General features: G+C 51.5%; 3 protein-coding genes across 5 annotated transcripts in view; 2 read left to right on the forward strand and 1 right to left on the reverse strand.

Moving 5' to 3' along the window:
• On the forward strand, positions 1-8,521 carry LOC129708721 (kelch domain-containing protein 9-like). Of its 2 annotated transcripts, none has more exons than XM_055654669.1 (5): positions 1-37; positions 4,735-5,270; positions 5,673-5,835; positions 6,080-6,278; positions 8,117-8,521. In XM_055654669.1, the coding sequence occupies exons 1-5, from the start codon at positions 32-34 to the stop codon at positions 8,281-8,283; spliced, it is 1,071 nt and encodes a 356-aa protein (XP_055510644.1). In that variant the 5' UTR covers positions 1-31; the 3' UTR covers positions 8,284-8,521. The 2 variants fall into 2 exon arrangements, with proteins under 2 accessions (XP_055510644.1, XP_055510643.1); XM_055654668.1 differs by lacking the exon at positions 1-37 and adding an exon at positions 1,210-1,818.
• A 2,258-nt stretch (positions 8,522-10,779) lies between these two features.
• pfdn2 (prefoldin subunit 2) overlaps positions 10,780-22,552 on the reverse strand; it is a 48,389-nt gene continuing 36,616 nt past the window's right edge. Inside the window, exons 2-4 of the mRNA XM_055654672.1 lie at positions 13,300-13,495; positions 12,631-12,754; positions 10,780-11,185 (exon numbers count right to left, since the gene is read on the reverse strand). Of these exons, the coding sequence (XP_055510647.1) occupies positions 11,018-11,185; positions 12,631-12,754; positions 13,300-13,475 (468 nt within the window). The 5' untranslated portion in view covers positions 13,476-13,495 and the 3' untranslated portion in view covers positions 10,780-11,017. The remainder of the gene's footprint in view (positions 11,186-12,630; positions 12,755-13,299; positions 13,496-22,552) is intronic.
• The window catches only part of nit1 (nitrilase 1), a 14,398-nt gene continuing 5,531 nt past the window's right edge, over positions 13,686-22,552 (forward strand). For both annotated transcript variants that reach the window (XM_055654671.1, XM_055654670.1), the window contains exons 1-5: positions 13,686-13,825; positions 19,371-19,613; positions 20,027-20,130; positions 20,400-20,533; positions 21,281-21,406. In XM_055654671.1, coding sequence (XP_055510646.1) covers positions 13,791-13,825; positions 19,371-19,613; positions 20,027-20,130; positions 20,400-20,533; positions 21,281-21,406 — 642 coding nt within the window. In that variant the 5' untranslated portion in view covers positions 13,686-13,790. The remainder of the gene's footprint in view (positions 13,826-19,370; positions 19,614-20,026; positions 20,131-20,399; positions 20,534-21,280; positions 21,407-22,552) is intronic.

Genomic DNA, 22,552 nt, shown 5'->3' on the forward strand with positions numbered 1-22,552 from the left:
CTGTTGCCTGGCAACCAGAGCGCTGCAAGAAATGCAGGTAAAACAATGGAGAGGGAGGAAGAGGGGGGGGGGGGGAACCGGAAGGAAAGAAGAAGGGAGGGAGGGAGAGGGTGGGGGATGAGGTCGAGGGAGGGAATGGGAAGCAAAGATCTTATAGCGGAGCTATAAGATGTTTGGTGGGGACGCAAGGAGGGAGGGGAGGGAGGAAGAGAGGAAAGGGAGATTGATGGGGGAGGGAAGAAAGGAGGGAGTGAAAGGAGTAGGGAGGGAGAGGGAGGAAGGAGGGAGGGAGAGGAGGTATGGTGGAGGGGAGGGGGGAGGGAGAGTGGGCGAGGGAGGGAAGGAGAGTGTGAGGAGGGAGGGAAGCAAGGAGAGGAAAATAGGTGCTGGTGTAACTCAGTGGATTCAGCAGCATCTTTGGAGGACATGGACAGGTGATGTTTCCATTGGGACACTTCGAGGGGAGGGACAGGAGGTGGGGAGGTAAGGTGGGGGGGGGGGAGGAGATAGTGAGACAGGGGGAGCGGGGTGATGATGGGGAGAGGGGGTGAGGCGGGAGATGAGGCAGTGGAGGGGTGGGTCAGGGGGAGGGGGAGTGGGGAAGTGGGGGGGTGAGAGGGTGGAGCAGGGGGAGGGAGGGGGGGGTGCGGGAGGAGAGGATGGAGGAGAGCGAGGAGGGAGGATGGAGAGAACAAGGGAGGGAAAGAGAAAGCGAGGATGGGATGGGATGCGAGAAGAGGGGGAGGATGGAAGGCGGTAGGGAGGAGGAGACAGATGGTGGGAGAAAAGGATGGGGGCGGCACAATGGGAAAAGAGAAAGATATATAGAGAGGAATAAAGAGACATAAAGGGATAATATGGGGGATAGAGAGGGAGGAATGGCGTGTGATAGAGAGATGGGAGAGTGAGAAGGATGGATGGAGGGAGAAGTGGGGATTTTGAAGGAGTGGTGGGTGGGGAATCAGGGTCGTGGTGTGAGGGTTGTGGGTGCTTGCAGTGAGGGGGGGTTTATGCGGTGGGGGTCTGGTGTAGGGGAGGTAGGCTGGGGTGATGAATGGTCATGGGGTGTGGACAGAGAGGGGACATCAGCGGGGGGGGGACATGATGAGGGGTGATAGATTAAGTGGGGGGAGGGTTACTGAGATGGGGCAGGTAGGCAATTCGATGTAAATAATTCGACAAACTGCCGGTCACCAATGTGGCTGGTCAGAGCTTGCACCCCATCAGCCTTTGCACACACATAATCCTTCGACATGTTCCCCACCTCCAACTCGATTCCACCACTAGTCACATCTTCCCTTCTCTATCCCTTTCATAGAAACATAGAAAATAGGTGCCGGAGTAGGCCATTCGAGCCTGCACCACCATTCATTGTGATCATGGCTGATCATCCACAGTCAGTAACCCGTGCCTGCCTTCTCCACATATCCCTTGATTCCGCTAGCCCCTCAAACTCTATCTAACTCTCTTTTAAATTCATCCAGTGAATAGGCCTCTACTGCCTTCTGTGGCAGACAATTCCACAAATTCACAACTCTCTGGGTGAAACAGTTTTTTCTCATCTTAGTTTTAAATGGCCTCCTCTTTATTCTTAGACTGTGGCCCCTGGCTCTGGACTCCCCCGTCATTGGGAACATTTTTCCTGCATCTAGCTTGTCCAGTCCTTTTATAATTTTATACGCTTCCCACAGACACTGTTTCATCCGCAACTCCATGGTTCACTCCCCGGGTACTTTCCCTTGGAACCGCAGGAGGTGCAACACCTGTACCTATAACTCCATCCTCAACTCCATCCAAGGCCCCCGGTGGTCGTTCCAGGTGAGGCAGAGGTTCACCTGCACCTACAGTATCTGCTGTTTTAGGTGTAGATTCCTCTATATCGGCGAGGCCAAATGTAGACAGGGTGATCATTTTGTTGAAGACCTTTGCTCAGTCCACCCAGGCCTCCGCGATCTCCCGGATGCTAAACACTTTAACTCACCCTCCCATTCCCAAAGTGACGTTTCTCTCCTGGGCCTCCTCCATTGTCAGAGTTAGGCCAAATGCAAATTGGAGGAAAAGCACCTCATATTTTGCCTGTGCAGTGTATAACGGTGGTATGAATATTGATTTCTCCTCATCCCCTCTTTTCAACCCACCCCCACCCTAGTCATTGTACTAGTTTCACGGTCGTCCTGCTGAGTTTCACTCATTATCACCTTCTCCATGTGGACCATTGTGGGTTCCACCTTTCCCTGATCATCATTGCCGACTTTGATTGCCCCTCTGCACACCTTTCATTGATTTATTCTTTGTACCTCTTCACAGCTCTAGTTTCCCTCTCCGCAGACTCTGTCTGAAGAAGGGTTTCGGCCCGAGACGCCACCTTTTCTTTTTCTCCAGAAATTATTTTCCTGTACATGGGCGAGACCAAGCTTGGCGATCGTTTTGCTGAACACCTCCATTCAGTCCACCTTAATCTACCTGATCTCCCAGTTGCTCAACACTTTAACTACCCCTCCCATTCCCAATCTGACCTTTTTGTCCAGGGCCTCCTTCATTGTCAGAGTGAGGCCCAATGCAAATTGGAGGAACAGCACCTCATATTTCACTTGGGTAGCTTACACCCCAGCAGTATGAACATTGACTTCACTAACTTCAACTAGCCCTTGCTTTCCCTCTCTCCTCCATCCCCTCCCCACTTCTTCCACCAGTCTTACCGACTACATTCTATCTCTGTGCTGCCCACTCCCCCTGACATCAGTCTGAACAAGGGTCTCGACCCGAAACGTCACCCATTCCTTCCCTCCAGAGATGCTGCCTGTCCCGCTGAGTAACTCCAGCATTTTGTGTCTACATTCTGAGGGACAAGGTACATATACATTTGGATAGACAGGGGCTGAATAGGTATAGTCAGCATGTGGGGTATCAAGTCTTATGAATTTGAAGAAGGAACCAAAAAGATTAAAAGATACATTGTCTAAATAGACTTCAACAAGGCTTTCAATAAGGTTCTGCATAGTAGGCTGCTCTGGAAAGTTAGTTTGCACGGAATTCCTGAAGAGCTAGCTACCTAGATACAGAATTGGCTTCATGGAAGAAAGCAGAGGATGTTGGTGGAAGGTAGTTTTTTCAAACTGGAGGTGTTAATGAGTGGTGTGCCTCAGGAATTGGTGCCGGGCCCATTTGTGTTTGTGGTTTATATCAACAATTTGGATAGGAATGCGCACGGCATTATTAGAATGTTTACAGATGACACAATGTGGGCGGTATTACAGATAATGATGATGGTTATCAAAAGTTATTGCAAGATGTTGATACTAGTGGGCTGAGGAACGGCGAATGGGGTTTAATGCAGATTAGTGTGAGGTGTTGCACTTTGGGAAGTGAAACCAGGACAGGACTTTCAGAGTGAATGGCAGAGCTTGGGGGAGTCTTGGATCTAAGAGTACAAGTACATAGTTTGAAGAAGGGTTTCAGCCCGAAACGTTGCCTATTTCCTTTACTACATAGGTGCTGCTGCACCCGCTGAGTTTCTCCAGCATTTTTGTGTACCTTCGATTTTCCAGCATCTGCAGTTCCTTCTTAAACACAAGTACATAGTTCCCTGAAAATGGCATCACAAATAGATAGGCCGGTAAAGAAGGCTTTTGGTACATTGGCCTTCGTCAGTTATGGTACTGAGTATAGAAGTTGGGATGTTATGTTACAGTTACTGCTGTGTTAGGAGGGAGGGGTATTAATCAGTTTAGTTTATTGTCACATGTATCGAGGTACAGTGAAAAGCTTTTGTTGCATGCTAATCAATCAGCGGAAAGACAATACATGATTACAATCGAACCATTTACAGAGTACAGATACATTAATAAGGGAATAACATTTAGTGCAAGGTAAAGCCAGTAAAGTCTGATCAAGGATAGACCGAGGGTCATCAATAAGGGAGATACTAGTTCAGGACTACTCTCTAGTTGTGGTAGGATGATTCTGTTGCCTGAGAAGAACATGTCCAAGAACAGGCGTGTTGGAAATGGAAGAGACCTGGGTGAGGGCTCCATCAACCAGAGTGGTGGTAGGTCATGTTGCCTGAAAAAGGTGGACATTTCAGACGTCCTGGAGTGCAAAACCTCACCTTAAGAGCAGATGTGTCAGAAATAAAGAAACTGAGTGAGATAGGCATGGTGTCCTTGAAAGATGCAGGGTAATTTTGATTGTGCTGGTGGGTTTGCTGAGCCAGCGTGAATTGTAGATGGAGTCAATGGAAGGGAGGTTGGTTTGTGTGGTGGCCTGGGCTAGGTGCACAACTCTCTCCAATTTCTTGGTGTCTTGGATGGAGCTGTTCCGAAACCATGCTGTGATGCATCCCGATAAAATGCTTTCTACGGCGCAGGAGTTAGTGAGAGTTGTTTGGGACTTATGCTAAGGCATGGGACTTGTGCTAAGGCATGGGACTTGTGCTAAGGCATGGGACGTGCGCTAAGGCATGGGACATGCGCTAAGGCATGGGACATGCGCTAAGGCATGGGACATGCGCTAAGGCATGGGACTTGCGCTAAAGGCATGGGACTTGCGCTAAGGCATGGGACTTGTGCTCAGGCATGGGACTTGTGCTCAGGCATGGGAAATTTGAGACTTCCTTGTAAGCTAGTAAAGCACGATAAAGTAGTAGGCAGATTGGCTGACTGTCCGGTGGTGCCGATTGACCTGTGAGACGGTTGGTCTGTGGCCGGTGACACTACCCTCTCCCTCCTGTTGCAGGGTGGAGCGGCAGAGGCCAGGGCCCCGGATAGTCCTGAGGTCCGTTGGAGCTGGAAGAGGGCGGGCTCGTCGCCGCTGCTGGCCCGGGCCTTCCACAGCGTCAACGTGATGGGCGGCAAGCTGGTGGTGTACGGGGGCACCAAGTCGGCGGACCTGCGGGAGGGGCCGCTGGGCGAGGCGGTGGTCCTCGCCCCCTCACTGGTGGTGGAGGGTGTGGTGCGGGGAGGCCCGGCCCGCAGTCACCACGGCACGGCGGTGCTGCAAGGGCGCTGGCTGCTGCTGGTGGGCGGCTGGGACGGCAGGCGACGGCTTACCGATCTCCACGCCATTGAGCTGGGCAGCCCTGAGCCCGGTACCTGGAGGGCACTGCAGCAGGAGGCAGACACCCTGTCGCCTGTTGGCCTGAGTGGTCACACCGTCACCCAGTTGACCGAGCGGCGGCTCTGGGTGGTGGGCCGCGAGGGAGGGGTCCGCACCCAGAGGAGGTTCGCCAGTATCTTCCAGCTGCAGGTTGACATCCAGCGGGGTCGGTACCGGTGAGTGGGCAGGGGGCAAATGAACGAGCGAGGAGGGGGGGAGGGAGGGTAGGGGGATGGGAGGTGGGGGGTTAGGGATGGAGGAAAGGGGGAGAGAGAGAACAGTGGGGGGGGGGGGGAGCTAGAGAAGAAATGGGGGGGGGGGGGGGGGGGATGAGGACCGGTTAGGGGAGGGAGGACGGGGAAGCCGGGAGGGTGGACATGGTTGATAGAGGAAGGGGGGGGGGGGAGAGAGGAATGAGGATATGGTTAAGGAAGGAGAACGGTGGGGGGAGATGGTGGGGGAGCATGGGCGGACCGGGTTAAGGATGGAGGAGGGGGGGAAGCGGGAGGAGGGAGGAAGGGAAGGGAGGATGAGCGGCAGGAGTATGCCCAGTGGTGACAGCCTGTTCCCCCCGCCAGGTACGAGGAGCAGGCCTCACGAGTCGCGTCGCGCTCGGGACACTCAGCGAGCCTGTGCCGGAGGCCGGGCCGTGATGGGGGCACCGTCCAGCTGCTGCTGTGCGGGGGGCGTAACAGCCAGGGGTTCGAGGTGGCCGGGATCTGGAACGAGGGATCCGTGCAGGTCAGTGACGGATGGACTGTGAGCAGGGAGGGGAGGGGCGGTGCGTGCAGGTCCGGGTGTGTATGTGTGTGTGTGTGTGTGTGTGTGTGTGTGGAGGGGGGGGATAACGGAGCGAGGGAGTGTTTGCAGGTTGTTTGGAGGGTGATGGGGGGGGGGGGGTAGAGGTTGGAGGGTGTCCAGTTGGAGGGGGCAGTGTTGAGGGACGTCTGACTCGGGACCTTCCCACATCTCTAACTGTCCACAGGCCCAGCCTCCCTGTGCCCCAGGCCTAGTGGCGAGGCTGAGCTCCCTCATCAGCGAGAGGGTGGTGACTCCCGGCACCCCGACCTCCCGGCGACACCACGCCGCGGTGCAGGTGGGCCCCTTCGTGGTGCTGCACGGGGGCGAATGCTTCAACAAGGCCGTCGACACCATCTGCGGCGACCTGTACATCTACGACACACGTGAGTCTCAGAGGCAGTGTAGAGGGACAGTGCAGAGGGAGCTTTACTCATTTTTGCCCCTTCCTTCTGGTACATATATTACAGTGTACCAGAAGGTACAACAATGTTCAATAGTCACATTGCATCAGACAATCATTGTTATACAATAATGGCATCTTCATCTACAATGCACGGAAGGCCTTCAGAGTCCCCGTGGACACCGCGTGTTCCCTCTCCAGCGACATGCTAGCACGGACATAGGCCCGGAAGAGGGGCAGGCAGCCGACTCTGGTGTGACCATCGACTACCCGCTGCCTGGTCCAGCGAAGGAGCAAATCGACAGAGATATCCCACCCTCCTGATCGACCCTCCCCGCTCCCTGCCTTGTGCCCAAATACCAGAATCGTGGAACTAAAATGCAAGCAATACTTGAGGAGCAGCCCCTTCAGATATTCGTTCTGGGGCTGCAACCTCTCACACTCCATATACGCGTTGGGATTTATTGCAACAGCCGGCCATTGGGACAATCCCTACGAAAGTGTCCAACCTCCCTGCACGCATGACACCACGCATAACCCCAACTCCAAAACATGCGAGAGCGAATTCCCTCGTGCTCAACATAGACACTCCCCTCCGTGCCCGACCCCGTCCCCACATTCACAAACCGATCTTTTAAATCTCAGGATCCCTTTAAAGCGCGGGTCGCGTCAGGGCTGCATAAGCCTCGTCAGCCTTGACCGCATCTTCCCCTAGCTTTGCCAGGTGTGGAAGAAGGAACGTATGCCGGATGAAAGTGGGAACACAAGGCAGGAAAACTGGTCTCACGGTGAACACCCACGTTTCCACCGGTAATAAGACCCCGCCCACTGTGAGCTCCTTCTCTATTGCTCGGGCCACCCCCTGCAGTGACTTTAAAATAAACTCACATATCCGCCCTCCAATCTCGGACGAGGCAATCATATAACCATATAACCATATAACAATTACAGCACGGAAACAGGCCATCTCGGCCCTACAAGTCCGTGCCGAACAACTTTTTTTCCCTTAGTGGAGGGTGTGGTGCGTTCTTCTGAAACAGATCGTGTTGACCCAATGCTATTGCCTCCTTGGTCCACTGGTACCCGGTTTGGACATTGGTCCCGTATGTGATCCCCAACCCACGTCAACGTAAGGCCCTTCCTCGAATGACCCTGAAACTGCTGCTAAAACCACAGCTATGTAGCTCTGAGCCAGAAACAGAGACAATAGCAGTCTCAGCTTTAAAGCGGTCTCAGTCGTAAATGGCAGCCGAAGTTCTCTCCATCCGAGCAAGGAAAACGCCCACGCTTATCTTCTCTGTCGAGAGCAGTTTTGGGAGGCCTTTTCCAGGTCTTCCGAGCCTCCAGAAACTGCCGGATTCAAAAAGTACCTTCTCTTGTTTATGCCCAGGCGAAACGGTATAGAAGCAGGGTTACCATGCTAGAAACCAAAAACGCCGCTTCTTTCCGACTCCCGGTCTCCAGGTACAATTGGCAATTCACCAACCACTACCAGGGCACTCCAGAAAAGCGCTGGAATTCCTCACTAAAAGGAGAAATCCTTTGAAGATAAGTCTCCGCAGTCCGACGTTATGTCAATCTTTGGAAACTCACTGCTTCTGTTCCTCTTCCTTCGACAAAAACACTTCAAAAATTACTTTGAAACCTCTCGGTCGTCAGAGCAGTGCCAGTCTGCATCACTGTGTCTGACCCGTGGCCCCAGAGTGTGTCACGGGACGGTGTGGATGGAGTTTAACTGTGTCTGAACCGGGGGTGTGTGACGCGACAGGGTTGACAGTGCACTGTTTGTTGATCTTTGTCTCTCTCTCATGTTACCCTCAGGACCCTCTGCGGGGAGGTGGTATCAGTTTCCTGCCAGCGAGGTGGAGTTGAGGCGTGTTGGACACCAGCTGGTGGTGCTGGGCGAGCAGCTGTGTGTAATTGGTGGTCTGGGCCCAGACGGCAAGCACTGCCCCCCTGACATCTACACCTTGACGATCCACCACTGAGTCCGGGCTGCTTCCCGCTCGTTCTGCTTCAAATAAAACTGCTGTCTGGGACACTCTACAGGGTCACTATCATCTGGCCGGTTTGCCATTATCGAGTCATAGACCACATATATTGGCCGTTTGGTCCACATTGCCCAAACGCCATCCATCCGTATTAATGTTGGAAGGAATCGTATCCAGTCCTCCAGCACTTGGCCTTCTGTACTGCTTCTCTCGACAATTAAATGCTGTCACTGACTCTAGTTTCACCTCTCTCCAGCTGTGTGTTCCAGGTACTTCCCACTCTCTGATCCCATCTAAATCTCACCCCTTTACCCTAAATCTACGTGCTCTTGTTTCATCCAGCTCTGATATGGGGAAACGATTCCTTGTCTACCCCATTTATAACCCTCGTCAGTCTATATCAGTCATGTCTCTTCTTACCTGCTCTGCTGCAGGGACCACAGACCTAGCCTCTCCACACAACTGGAGCACTCCATCCCAGGCAATACCCTGGTGAAGGCATAAGGCAGTGAGTAAAACACAATGAAGTAACTCAGCAGGTCAGACAGCATCTGTGGAGAATGGACACTGGCCCGGACTTACTCCAGCACCATGTGTTTTGTTCAATATACTGGTGAATCTGGTCTGCACTCCACAGTGCTCCACTCCCTTCCAGTACCCAGTTCAGGTCAGACCAAGATGCAGCACCTCCTCCCTGCTCTCAGTATTCAATGCCTCCTCTAACAAAGGCAAGTATCCCAAGTGCCAGCAGTCAAGGGATATGGGGAGAAAGCAGGAACGGGGTACTGATTTTGGATGATCAGCCATGATCATATTGAATGGTGGCGCTGGCTCGAAGGGCCGAATGGCTTACTCCTGCACCTATTTTCTATCACCCTATAGCCTCCTGTGCTCTAAATAAAGTTGTAGCCTGCCCAACTGTTCAGTTCTGGTCCACCACTGATCTTCTCCCCAACCACTTTAAAATATATTGATTGACACTCCCACAACCCGAGCAATTGTTTCCCCAAAACAACATCCAATAATGCTCCTTCCCTCGCTAGCCCAGCTACACACTGCATCAAAACGTTCTCCTGGACATATCTCAAATTCTGCTCTGCCTTTATGACTGAGGCAATTCCAGTTAATGTTTAGGAAACAGAATCACCTGGAGGTACAGGCACACCTTGACATACACAAGCGTGAGTTATGGAAACTCGCACTTGCGTAAACACACAATAGGTGGTCCGGTTTCCTGAATGACCTGTTACTGCAATGGGAGGATGGCGAAGGCTTTCCGACCGCATTGTAGATATAAAAGCATCGTCCGGGCTCGCTGCTCCTCCAGTTTATTCAGGCCTCCACCGCTAACAGGATGTGCTGTCACCATGGGGCTCCCACCCCTCTCACCAGCTACCACTTCTTACTGTCAGTCGTCGCTCAGTCTGATCCCCACCCCCACCTTCTCCCCCAGTTGCTGAAATATTCCAAGATGGAAGATTTTGGCAGCTCCAGTGGCAATGGAGGGGAAACAGACAAATCGGCAGGAAGAAGCAGCAGCTGGTGAGAGGGGAGGGAGCCCCACGGTGACTGAGCACATGCTGTCAGTGGCAGTAACCTGAAGAAACTGCTGCCAGCCAGGGGCTACAACAGCTGCATCAACCGCATGGTACCGGAGCCGGTGAAGAAGGGCTCCATGGTGCAGACCAGCAGCATCGGCGCCTACTTTTACGGTGAAACGACAGAAGTGCTGGAGTTACTCCAACAAACCATATCAGTCTGAAGAAAGGTCTGGACCCAAAGCATCACCTATCCATATTCTCCAGAGATGCTGTCTGATCTGATGAGGTACTCCAGCACTTTGTGTGGTTTTGTGTATTAAACCAGCATCTGCAGTTCTGTTTCTATCTAGGTTCTAGGGCGATTCTGGCGTAAAATCTGTTTTACTCAAGGATATACAGAACGTGACGTTTTGTTCACAATCTCTACCCATTTTGATTATTAATTTCAATAGAGTGGGGGTGACAGAAGGGAGTGGGGACATGGGTGGGGACGACTGTACATTTCAACTGAACATCTACTCCGAGCCATTCTCCTGCCGACTGTCTCAACCTTCTCCAGCAGCACTAGCAATCCTTTGCACTGAAGCCCAGCCAGTGCTAGCAGTCCGGATGGGCAAGGAAAGCTTCCTCCCCTCTGCTCATGGGGAGGACCCGCGCGCGCCTTCAACGATCAGCAGCCAGGGCGATCTACTGACCGAATATTGGATTAGCCATGTTTCAGCCCAGGCATGCTAGCATTACTCTGGCCCTGGTCCCACCAGCATCCCTTCACTGATGTCCATCATTGGCTGCCCTTGGTGATAGGGTCCCCAAGCAGAGAATGCTCTATCATCTCCACTCTAACACCTGGACAGGCGGCAACCATTCAGCCTTTACCCAGCCTGTCACAAGGGAGCTCAAGCCCAATTGTGGGAAAGGCAGGGTATGTGGTAGAAAAGTCAGAGGCTCCTGGTTACAACTACACAGTTTAATAAGCACATTAACAGATGCACACGTTACAACACAACAATGTAATGGAGAACCGTGCCAGGAACCCCGGGCCGAGTAATTTAGGTCCCTGTGCCACACAAGACAGGAGCCCAGTGTCCAGGAGCGATGTTGCGGTGCCTTCCCCAGTCGGAAGGGCCCAGAGCCTAATCTGCTCCTCCTCCAGGGAGGGAGCGGGGGTGGGGGAGCCCACCGGGGCCCGGCTAGGACACCAACACCCCCGTGCCCCCCGTCCTGCCGCTGGAGTCGTTCTCGCGGGTCGACCGGTCTTCCTCGTTCATCAGCCTGATGTTGTACTTCTCCCGGTATTCAGTCAGCTCACGGCCCTTGCTCTGGATCTGGGCGTTCAGCGTCTCAATCAGCTTCACCAGCTGCAGGAATGGACAAACCAGCGTTAACACAGCGGGATACAGGGTCATGGTCGGGGGGGACATCAACGTGGCTCATGGTCATGGGCAGGGGTCAACAGTGTGGCTCAGGGTCACAGGCATGAGGACAGCGGTGTGGCAGGGGAACCGTGGTGCATTGACAGGGAGAAAGCTGGTGCATTGGGATTCCTCAATATGGTGGAGGTTACTGCCGTGACACTGAGGTCTAACATTTTAACACACAATCCCGTGTCCATAACCAGTATCGGGGCGATCACACACAGAAGCAGGCCCACCAGCCCACCAAGTCCATGCTGACTGACAACCACCCATTCACATGATTCCAAGTTTATGCTCCACACATATTCCCAGCCACTCTCTACATTCTACCCCGCACCCACATAAGGGGACAATTTCCAGCCTCAGTCTGACTCGGTCTTTAGGGCATGGAAGAACATTTGGGCTCCTGGGGAAACTCATATGGTCGCAAGAAGTGCGAACTTCACATTGACAGCACCCAAAGTCGGGAACTAACCCTGATCTCGGGCACTGGAAGGTAGCACTAATGTTCAGGTATGCATCTCACTTTGGGGCAGGAGAGTTGAGCAGTGGGATGCTTCAAGGAGCAGAGAAACCAACTGTCCAGGTGGACTATAACAAAGTAGTGGATCCGCCAATGGAAAACATCCCAGGCATTAACTGGGACAGCCAAGTTTGGACTTTCCCTTTCCCTGCCTGTGGGAGATGACTAATCACATTGTCAGCTGCATCCAGTGAAAGTCTCAGGATTCAAAGCGATTGATAGATTGGATCCAAAGGGCTCAGTGGGAGGGAGCAGAAGGAATGGCTGGTGGGTGTTTGTGAATCTAAAGTGGTTTTCAGATGGACCATAGGATCAGTCCCTCGCTCCGTGTTGTGGACACTGGTAATTTTAGAAGTCAAGTGTTTATTTGTAACTGGCTCATATGCACTGGATATGAACCAGAACAAATTCTTAATTACAGCAACTTTATTGCATTGGATATAAAGCAAACACAAAAACATTTATGCCATCAGTTATTCTAAGCAAACTAGATCATAGTAGAGCTAAATTTAAAACAGGGAGCAAAATGGAGAAGTTTGCAGACAGTAGAAAAACTATCCATGTGGATGGCAGTGAGGCAAAAGGGTCAGGAATGCAGAGCAATGGTGCAGGAAAAACAGCAAATATAGTTCAATGCCAAGACGAGAGGTGATGCAAGGCAGCGAGGACTGATTAGAACTAATGACCATTCACTTTCCTTCAGACGAGCCTCAGACTACAAGGGCAGGGAGGGGGTGTAGGAACCATTCCAACACCAGTTAGATCCCAGCCTGATCCTGGGGATAGTTCTGGTCACCATGACCCAGGATAGATGGGTTTACACTGGAGAGGGGATCTCAGAACCTCATCCTGGCCTCCTCCTCACCTGCTGGCGGTTGTTCTCCAGCGCTGGTAGAACCTCCTTCACCGTCCGCTCCACCAGTACACCCCCCACCATGCGGTAACACTTGCGGCTGGGGTCCACCTCTGCCAGGGTGTCAATGACAAGTCTGGGAGGGGTAGAGAGAAGATGCGATTGAAGTGTCTGCTCGATCGTCCATCACTCCCCCTACATTTGCTACTTCTCCCCTGGACAGAACACACGACCCAATACTCAGTGAACCCACCACCCTCATTCCCTCCCATCTTCGGTGCCCACCATGCCACCCCTACCCTCACAAATAACTCCCCCAAAAAATAGGTCTTCCCCCACAACCTGGTCACAGATACACAGCACGGAAACAGGACCTTCGGCCCAACTTCTCCAGGGTGACCAAGATGTGACTAGTCCCATTTTCCTTCCCTCCCTCCAAATTATCCCTATCCGTGCACCTGTCAAAGTATTTAACACTTTTAAATTTTACCCAATTCTAACGCTCCCTTGGCAGCTCTTATCTCCTCCTGCTCTCACCACCCTCCTCCCACCATCCTGCTCCTCTCACCACCCTCCTCCCACCATCCTCCTCCTCTCACCACCCTCCTCCCACCATCCTCCTCCTCCCACCACCCTCCTCCCACCATCCCCCTCCTCCTCCCACCACCCTCATCAACCCACCCGTGCTCCGCAACCTCCTGCTCCAGTTCCGCCCCTTTGCCGGCCAGGCCGCGCTGCTCCTGCCGCAGGCGGTTGAAGCCGGCCAGCACCTGCTCTGGGCTGGGCCCGCTGGCAGAGGCTGGGCCTGGTGCTCGGGGCCGGACAGCACCCAACCCTGACGCTGCTCCACTCGCCATCCCAAGGAGGCGGCGACTACGCCGGCCACCAGCGCGCCGCCTTTTATAAACCCTCCCCCAGCGGGTGCCCACCGCGCTCGCCTGTCGGGACCTTCCCGCTCAAGGGGGCGATGAAATAAAGCACAGGCCAAGCCACAGCGCGGAGCCGGGAACGTCGTTAACGCCTCATCGTCCGGTCAAACCCCGCCGTGCCCACGTGGCAACATTTACCGATTCTACGCCGTGCGGGTGTTTATCCACTTCGGCACGGCGTCGGCCACCTGACCCATCAGGACCCCAACCGTCACCGCCGGTCGCCATTTTAATCTCTCGCCAATGCTTCTTCTACCGACTGTCACAGCAATTCGCGGGTAATTCTTCCGATGCCGTCGCACTAGCCAATATTTTCCGACGAATCTGTAGAGCGTTTGCTATTTGATTTGCGCAAAGTAATTTGTTTTTAGTCAGGCTGATGAGGTGGGCTGCTACGGAGAGGACCCGGATCTCCCCCTGGCCGCTCTTAGTGACGTCACGGAGCTGAGGAGGGGCGGGGCTAATTATTAATATATTCTGCTGTAACCAATCAAGGACTTGGGCACGGGTCGTATGCTAATAATTTGCACATGGGGGCGGGAGATGCGATTAATCTGCATAAATTACCTCACAAGGCCCCGCCCCATGTCCAAGTCCCGCCCCTACTTCAGGCTCCGCCCCTGTCCCCAGGCCACAGTCCAGCTCCCTCCAAATGTTTATTATCTAGACCCCACCTTCCCACTATCCTGATTCCCAACTCATCACTCTTACTCTTCCCTTTGACTTTACATTCTCATACCCTGACCCCGAAGAGTCTCGACCCGAAACGTCACCCATTCTATCTCTCCAGAGAAGCTGCCTGTCCCGCTGAGTTACTCCAGCATTTTGTGTCTGTCCCCTTCTCGGTACCCTGCCTCCATCCCATGAGCCCACCTCCACATGACCCTGACTGCCCCTTGACCCCTGCACCACCTCCCTCTGTCCTTGACCATTCCCCTTAACCCCACCTTCTCACCATTCTAACTGTGCCCTCGATCTTTCTCCAACAGGCTCTGCCCATGGCCCCTTCAGTGCTTCTCCACCCTGACTCTGCTGCTCCATAAATTGCACCTGAACCTGTCTTCACCCATTGCACCGTACCCCTAACCAACCTTGTGCCTATCCTCACTTCCTGTGATCCCCAACCTGCACAGTCCTCTCCTGCTGCACCCCTACTGCCACCCCACCACCGCCAGATCTCTAACCGACAAACGCCCCACCAACGGTCCCTCTACTGATGGACCATCTCATGCTGCACCCCCGCCAATAGACCCCCCCACCCCTCCCACTACTGACGGATGTTTGCGTTTGATTTCTGTGCTTCCATTGCCAGCAATACACTGAGGGGTGTTTCGGGGAGGAAGGGAACACAGCAGGATGGCATCTTTGCGTAAGGGGAGCTATTTGTGTGCAGTGGGATGGGAGCGGTATAGTGTCATGGGGATTTACAACACGGAAACAGGCCCTTCAGCCCAACATATCCATGCCAACCATGGTGTCCACCTGAGCTAGTCCCAGTTGCCTGCATTTGGCCCATAACCATTTGAACCATTTCCTATCTATGCACTTGTCAGTCTTTTAATTGTAATTGTACTCGCCTCCTCCCTTCTTCTGGCACCGCATTCCATGTGCCCGGCACTGGCTGTGTAAAACCACATGCCCCTTTAAATCTTTTTCTCACCTGTGCCTCCTAATTTTAGACCCCGCTACCCTGGGGGAAGGAGTATGACCATTCAATTTATGTACACCTTTCATGATTTTGTAAACCTCCATCAGGTCACCTTTTAACCTCCTAAGCTCAAGGTAAAAAGATCCAGCCTATTATTACACAAGGTCTCCAGACCCAGTAATATCTTTGTAAATCATCTCTGTGCTTTTGGCATATTTTCCAGCTTAATAACATTCTTCCTATAGCAGGATGACCTCATCCACACAATACTCCAATCTGGTCTTGACAACAACGTACATCTATTACATGATGTCCTAATTCCTGTACTCCGTGTCCTGACTGATGAAGGCAAGCGTGCCAAATATCTTCTTCACCACCCCATGTACCTGTTTTGCCACCTCCAGGGAACTAGGTCCCTTTATTTGACAACATTCCACAGGGCCCTGGCATTATTTGTGCAAGTCATGCCCTGGTTTATCTTCCCAAAATGCTACGTGTCAAGAGTGTTTAATTATCATGTGTACCGGCAACAGAACAATGAAAGTCTTACTTGCAGCAGCATAACAGGCACTACATGCTTAAATATACAATCAATAAATAATTCAATAAACCTTCTTCCTGATGGTAGGAGTGAATTGAATGTGTGGCTAGGATGGTGTGGGTCTTTGATGATGCCAGGTGCCTTTTTAAGGCGGTGCCTCCTATAGATCCTTTCTATGGTGGGAGGTCAGTACCTTTGATGGACTAGGCAGTGTCCACCACTTTTCGTATTCTCCTTTGTTCCTGGGCGTTTGCGCTGTAGATTGTGGCTAGGCTTGCATGCTATAACAGATTACAAAACATAAGTAGGCAGTAGGGCTGGCAAAAATGGGGCGCTCCTTGAGTAACTCAATGCATGCCCCGTTTTGAACAGAAGGGCGGTGGTGGAATGCCACCAACCAATGTTGGTGCACCTGTACCAACCATTACTGTGGATCTTTAATTTTAAAGATAGACATCTTTAATCTCTTACGACTCCAATACTGAGGACCCCACCTGCTTCAAAAAGACCACTATCATCCCGGTGCCGAAGAAAAGTAAGTCAGCATTCCTTAATGACTACCATCGAGTGGCTCTGACATCCACCATCATGAAGTGCTTAATGAGACTGGTGACGGTGCACATTAGCTCCAATTTCCCAACTGGTTTATGCACTGCCACAACAGGTCCATGGCGGACGCCATCTCTCTGGCCCTCTATTCATCTCTGGAACACCTAGACCAGTGCTTCTTAAACTATTTATGTGTCATTCACCATTGAGTCTTTATCACAAAATGTAATTCACCCTCAACTAAATTTTCTTATGTTTCTTGGTAATTTTTGTTTTGTGTATAATTCTATATATAATGTCACACGAGCAAAAAACATAAATTAACTCATTTCTTAAGTGTTTATTTTATTCAACTTTTTGAACATCCTAAAAATATGTAAAGAAAACTAGGTGTAAAAAAAAAGAAGTTTAATTACCACTGGAGTTGGAAAATCATTCTATTAGAATGAGAAAAAAAACATTCCAACGGCTTGATGCAAATGAGTGCTGGTAGATTAAAGTACACTCAATATATATAGAATTCTAGTTCTAGCAGAAAAGAAGCTAAATTGCCAACACAAAGTAATGTTACACTTCAACAGTTGCCTGCAGCGATCCTCCAGTGTTGCCAATCATAAATGTATGATCCCACTAGCTCATCCCTAAAAAGTTATATTACAGTAAATTTGTGAAATATCCTGCTACTTTGAAAACCATAGGTAGAGAGAAAAACACATATCAAATTTCCAGCTCCACTGACATCAAATATCCAGCTCCACTGCCATTAAAACCAATAAGAGCTTGCTAAGACACTAATAGCAATGCCTTTTTTTTAAGTATAGAGAAAAAAAAATCTGCCATTAAAACCAATAATAATTAGCTTGCTAAGACAGGAGGATGCTAATAGCAATGCCTTTTTTGTGGAAAGTAGGTAGAAAAAAAAAAATCTGAATAAATTAAAGGGTCATTCACCCAGTCATTAGTTTCATTCACAGGCCCAAATGGTATACTTTCATTGCAAAAGGATTTATAGGAGCCCTTGGGGGTCTTGAACCACATTATTGCACCAAATCTTTATGATAGAGGGAGTGCAGAGACGGTTCACCAGACCTAGACAATGAAGAAAGACTGGATAGGACTCCTATTTAGTTGAGAGGGGATCTCCCTTAAGGGGTTACCAATGCGATAGTTCCCGATGTCTCCAGGACAAGGGTTCAACGGATATAAATCCATCCAAACAACTCTCAAAATTGAGGCCAGTTTCGGAACCCTAGGGGAATTACGGGAGTTTGATCCCCAGGCTCCACCACTGAATCTTCAATGTTTCTTTCTGATCCTAGCAGACCAATGAGGATAGGAACCTATAACGCCTTCTCCATAATAATTCTTAACACTGATACTTACAAGATGCGTTTTCAATCTCATACTATACTTCCTATACACTCACAACTGTGTGGCCAAATTCATCTCTAAGTCCATCCACAAGTTTGCAGATGACACCACTGTGAAGAGCCAGATCACAAACAATGACAAGGTGGAGTACAGGAAAGAAATAGTAAACAGGGTTTCTTCCTCATTGGCTTCTCCCTCAATGTCACTAAGACAAAGGAGCTTGTTATTGACTTCGGGAAGATTGTGGAGTACATGCCCCAATCAGCATCAATGGTGCCGGTGGAAATGGTTGAGAGTTTCAAGTTCCTTGGCATAAGTATTACCAACAATCTGTCATGATCTAGCCACATTGATGCGACAACCAAGAAGGCACACCAGCATCTCTACTCCCTGAGGAGACTGAAAAAAATTGACATGTCTCCATTGCCTCTTACAAACTTCTACACATGTACCGTCGAAAGCATACTGTTGGGTTGCATCACAGCTTAGGTTGGGAAGACCAAGACCGCAAGAAATTGCAGAGAGTTGTAGATGTAGCCCAGCCCATCACACAGACCAGACCTTCCCACCACAGGCTCCGTCTGCACTTCAAGCTGCCTTGGAAAAGCAGCCAAGGACATTCAATGACTTGTCCCGATACGGTCATCCCTTATTCTCCCTGCTCCCATTCAGCAGAAGACACAGGAGCTTGGAAGTGCACACCACATGACTCGGGAACAGCTTCCACTTTATATCAGGTTCCTGATTAGTTCTTCTATAAACTCTGATTCACCTCCACCCTAATGTGGTCATTGGACTGTGTCTAAACTACAATGTTGAGAACTATATTCTGCACTCTGTACCTTCCCCTTTGCTCTTATCTATGGTACTTAAGTTTGACTTGATTGCATTTATGTATAATATAACTGATCTGTTTGGATAGCATGCACAACAAAGCTTTTCATTGTATTTCGGTACCTGTGACAATCATAAATCTAAACGTAAATCGGGCCATGGTGCAACCAGTCAACATGCTCTCTAGCACACGTGTAGAAGGTCAATAGAGTATTTGTCAACAGACTGAATATCCTCAAATTTTCAAAGTAGATGGGTTTTGATGGCTTTGTTACGTCTCACATGTGTGGGTTTGTGCATTGGGGGGTGGGAGGGGGTGGAACTAGAGGTCTGACGAGGCTCAGGATGTGGGGCATTTGGCTATGGGAGGGGCTGTTCCTTTAACGCAGGTGGCAAGTTCATATGTGGCCAGTTGCGTGTGGACTGGAGGCGTATTTGCGCACAAGAGAGAGATTTGGATGGCAGTGAGAGGGGTAGAGAGGCGGGGGCATTGATGCACAGAAGGCGTTGTTGTTAGCAAAACGTACTGGGTGTGAGGGTGTGGCTGGGCGAGGGTGAGATGGGTGTGTGTGGTGTGCCGGGGTATTTGTGCGTGGGCCGGGGGTACGGGAGGGGGGTGGTGGGGGGAGAGTGGGGGGGGGGGGGGGCAGGGGGTATCTGGATAAGGGTGAGAGGGAAGTGTGCAGTGTGTTGGGGTATTTGCGTATGGGACAATGGTTATGGTGTGGGGTTTATTTGGGTGTAGGCCTGACGAGGGTGAGAGGGGTGTGCGGCACACAAGGGTATTTGTATGTGGGCCAGGGGTATGTGGTGGGGGGTATTTGGGTGTAGGCCCGGCGAGGGGAGGTGTGTACTGACTGCCTCTGCTGTTCTGGGGCAGGGCCAGAGGCATGTCCATGGCGAGGAAGGCCCTGATCGCCGTGTGCCAGCTGTCCTCGACCGACGACAAGGACCACAACTTGCGGGAGTGCCGGGAGCTGGTGAGGCAGGGGGCAGCGCGAGGGGCCCGTATGGTCTTCCTTCCCGAGGCTTTCGATCACATCTCGTCCAGCACCGAGGTCATGCTGCGTCTCGCCGAGAGCCTGGAGGGAGAGCTGGTGGGGAGCTACCGTCAGCTGGCCAGGTAGTGAGACAGGGGCCCTGTACCTCCCCTCCAGGGGGATCCCTCACCCCCTACCCATCCACCACTTCACCCCTCTCATCCTTGCCTCTCCACCCGCATCACCCTCATCACATCCCCTCTCCCTCATTCCATCCTCTCCTTCACCCCTCCCATCCTCCCCCTTCATCCCTCTCATCCTCGGCTCCCTCCCCTCATCCTCATCCTCCTCCTCCCCATCACTCCTCTCCCCCCTTCCCCCTTCACCTCTCTCCACCTCGTCCCCTTCACTCCATTCCACCCTCTCATTCTCCTTCCCTTCATGCTCCTCCTGCACTTCACCCGTCTGTCCTCTCCCTCTTGTTCCTTTAACTTCTCTCCGCCACTCCCTCTCCCCATCATTCCCTCTCTCTCACTGCTGATGTGTCTGTCCACAGGGAGTCTGGTGTGTGGCTGTCCCTGGGAGGGTTCCACGAGCAGGGTCCTGACTGGGACCGGGAGCGACGGATCTACAACACCCACCTGTTGCTCAATGACTCAGGTAAGGGGGAGCCGGGGGGGTGGGGCAGCGGGGGAGGTTGAGGGGGAAACCAGAGCTGCCAGGGATGGGAAGTGACTCTGGAATGGACCAAAGATATCCTGCTGGCAATCTGCCGCCTGACGCGGAAACCTGGCGACTCTTCAACGCTGGTGGTTTCACACATTTGCCTTGCTGTCACTGGGCTGGGGAGAGGGTGGGCCATGTTGGGCTGACATGAACCCCCGTCACTGACACACCCCTCCTGCTTACACTAACCCTGCTGTCTGTAGGAGAGATTGCCGGCCTCTATCGCAAGACCCACCTGTTTGATGTGGATATCCAAGGTCAGGTTTCGCTCAAGGAGAGCAGCTCCACCATCCCGGGACCTCGGATCGAGCCTCCTGTTACAACCCCAATAGGCAAGGTAAGTGAGACAGGGTATGACTGGGAGTGTAAAGGAAGTTTCTGACCCCTTGCCCTGGGAGTGTGCATAGGGAGCTTCACTCTGTGTCTGATATAGTCACAATCACACAGTTCAAAAACAAGCCTTTCAGTCCAACTACCTCATGCCAAAAAGATGCCATCTACGCTCATCCCATTTGCCTGCATTTGACCCACATCCTCTGAACCTTTCCTGTCCACATACCTGTGCAAATGTCTTTTTGATGTTTTTATTGTACCTAACCTCAACCATTTTGTCTGGCAGCTCGTTCCGTTCACGCATTAACCTATGTATGAAAACGTTGCCCCATGCCTCCCTTTACATTTTTCCCTTCTCACCTTGAGCCTGTGCCCCACTGGTTCTTGATTCCCCAACCCAGAGAAAGGAACTGTGTGTATTCACCTTATCTACTCCCCTAATCATTTTATACACTTTTATAACTACCTCTCATTTTCCCTTGTTCCAAGGAATAAAGTCCCAACCTGCCCAAATTCTCCTTATAACTCAATTCCACGAGTCCTGGCAAGAACCTCGTAAATCTTCCCTGCACTTGTTTCAGCTCAGTGGCATCTTTTCAATAGCAGGGTGACAAAAACTACACACCATACTCAAAGTGTGGCTTCACCAATGTGACATCATATCCCCACAGTACACTCATTTCTCTGACTGATAAAGGCCTTCAGCACCCTGTGTACCTGTCATGCCACTTTCTGTTCTTCTCTTCCACAGATTGGACTTGCTATTTGTTACGATCTTCGATTTCCAGAAATCTCATTGGCTCTTGCCAGTGCTGGGGCAGAGATTCTCACGTTCCCCTCGGCTTTTACACTAACGACTGGCATGGCGCATTGGGAGGTGAGTTCGCAAGAGTAATATCACTAAAATTCCAGGCGGATCACAACGCTCTCGATACTGATTTGAGGGAATGGCCCCTCGACAGTGATATCGGTGTGTGTGAGCCTGTGTGTGATGTCGGTGTGTGTGTGAGCCCATGTGTAAGGTATGCCCCATTAATGGTGATGTCAGTGTGTGTGAGCCCGTGTGTGAGGTATGCCTCATTAATGGTGATGTCGGTGTGTGTGTGAGCCCGTGTGTGAGATACGCCCCATTAATGGTGATGTCAGTGTGTGTGAGCCCGTGTGTGAGGAGGGCCCCATTAATGGTGATGTCGGTGTGTGTGAGCCCGTGTGTGAGGTATGCCCCATTAATGGTGATGTCGGTGTGTGTGAGCCCGTGTGTGATGTCAGTGAGTGCGAGACTGGTATGAGGTATACTCCATTAATGGTGATGTCAGTGTATGGATCTGGGGTGAGGGATCATGACAATAATAGTGATTTCAGTGAGTGCCCCACTGGATGTGAGGAAAGGTTCCTATAATAGTGATTACAGTGTGTGTGAGCCTGACCTTCCCCGCTGCCTGCTGCCCCTCTCTGAGCCTCCACCCCTCCTGCACCAACCATCGGCCACCTATGGCCGGGCCGGGTAAGGCCGGGACCACCCAAAGCTGCCGTCAATAAAGGAAGTATGATGTGGCTGTCTGCTCAAGACTGTCAGAGAGTGTGAGGGGGGAATGGTGCGTATGAGGGCGAGGGACAGTGTGTGTGAGGCAACAGTGTGTGAGGGGACGGTGTGTGTGTGTGTGTGTGGGAGGGGACGGTGCGTGTGGGAGGGGACGGTGTGCGTGTGTGAGTTTGAGGGAACGCTCCTTTATTAGTGCTTTTAGGTGGTGTGGGTGCCTGGTGATGCTGGCAAAAAAAAGTTAAATAACTAACAAATATAGTAAACGTTTGTTTTCTCTTCCCCCATTATGTACTATGTTTACATATATTCACATATTCTGTTGTGCTGGAGCAAGTAAGAATTTCATTGCCCCATCCGGGACATATGACAATAAAACACTCTTGACTTGACTCTAATGTGCAACGGTGATTGACGGTCGGGGTGGACTCAATTCTGTATCTTTCAACAAACGACTGCACACTCCCACTGAAATCCTTCACA

This window comes from Leucoraja erinacea, chromosome 24 (assembly GCF_028641065.1).
Source record: "Leucoraja erinacea ecotype New England chromosome 24, Leri_hhj_1, whole genome shotgun sequence".
Taxonomy (NCBI): domain Eukaryota; kingdom Metazoa; phylum Chordata; class Chondrichthyes; order Rajiformes; family Rajidae; genus Leucoraja; species Leucoraja erinaceus.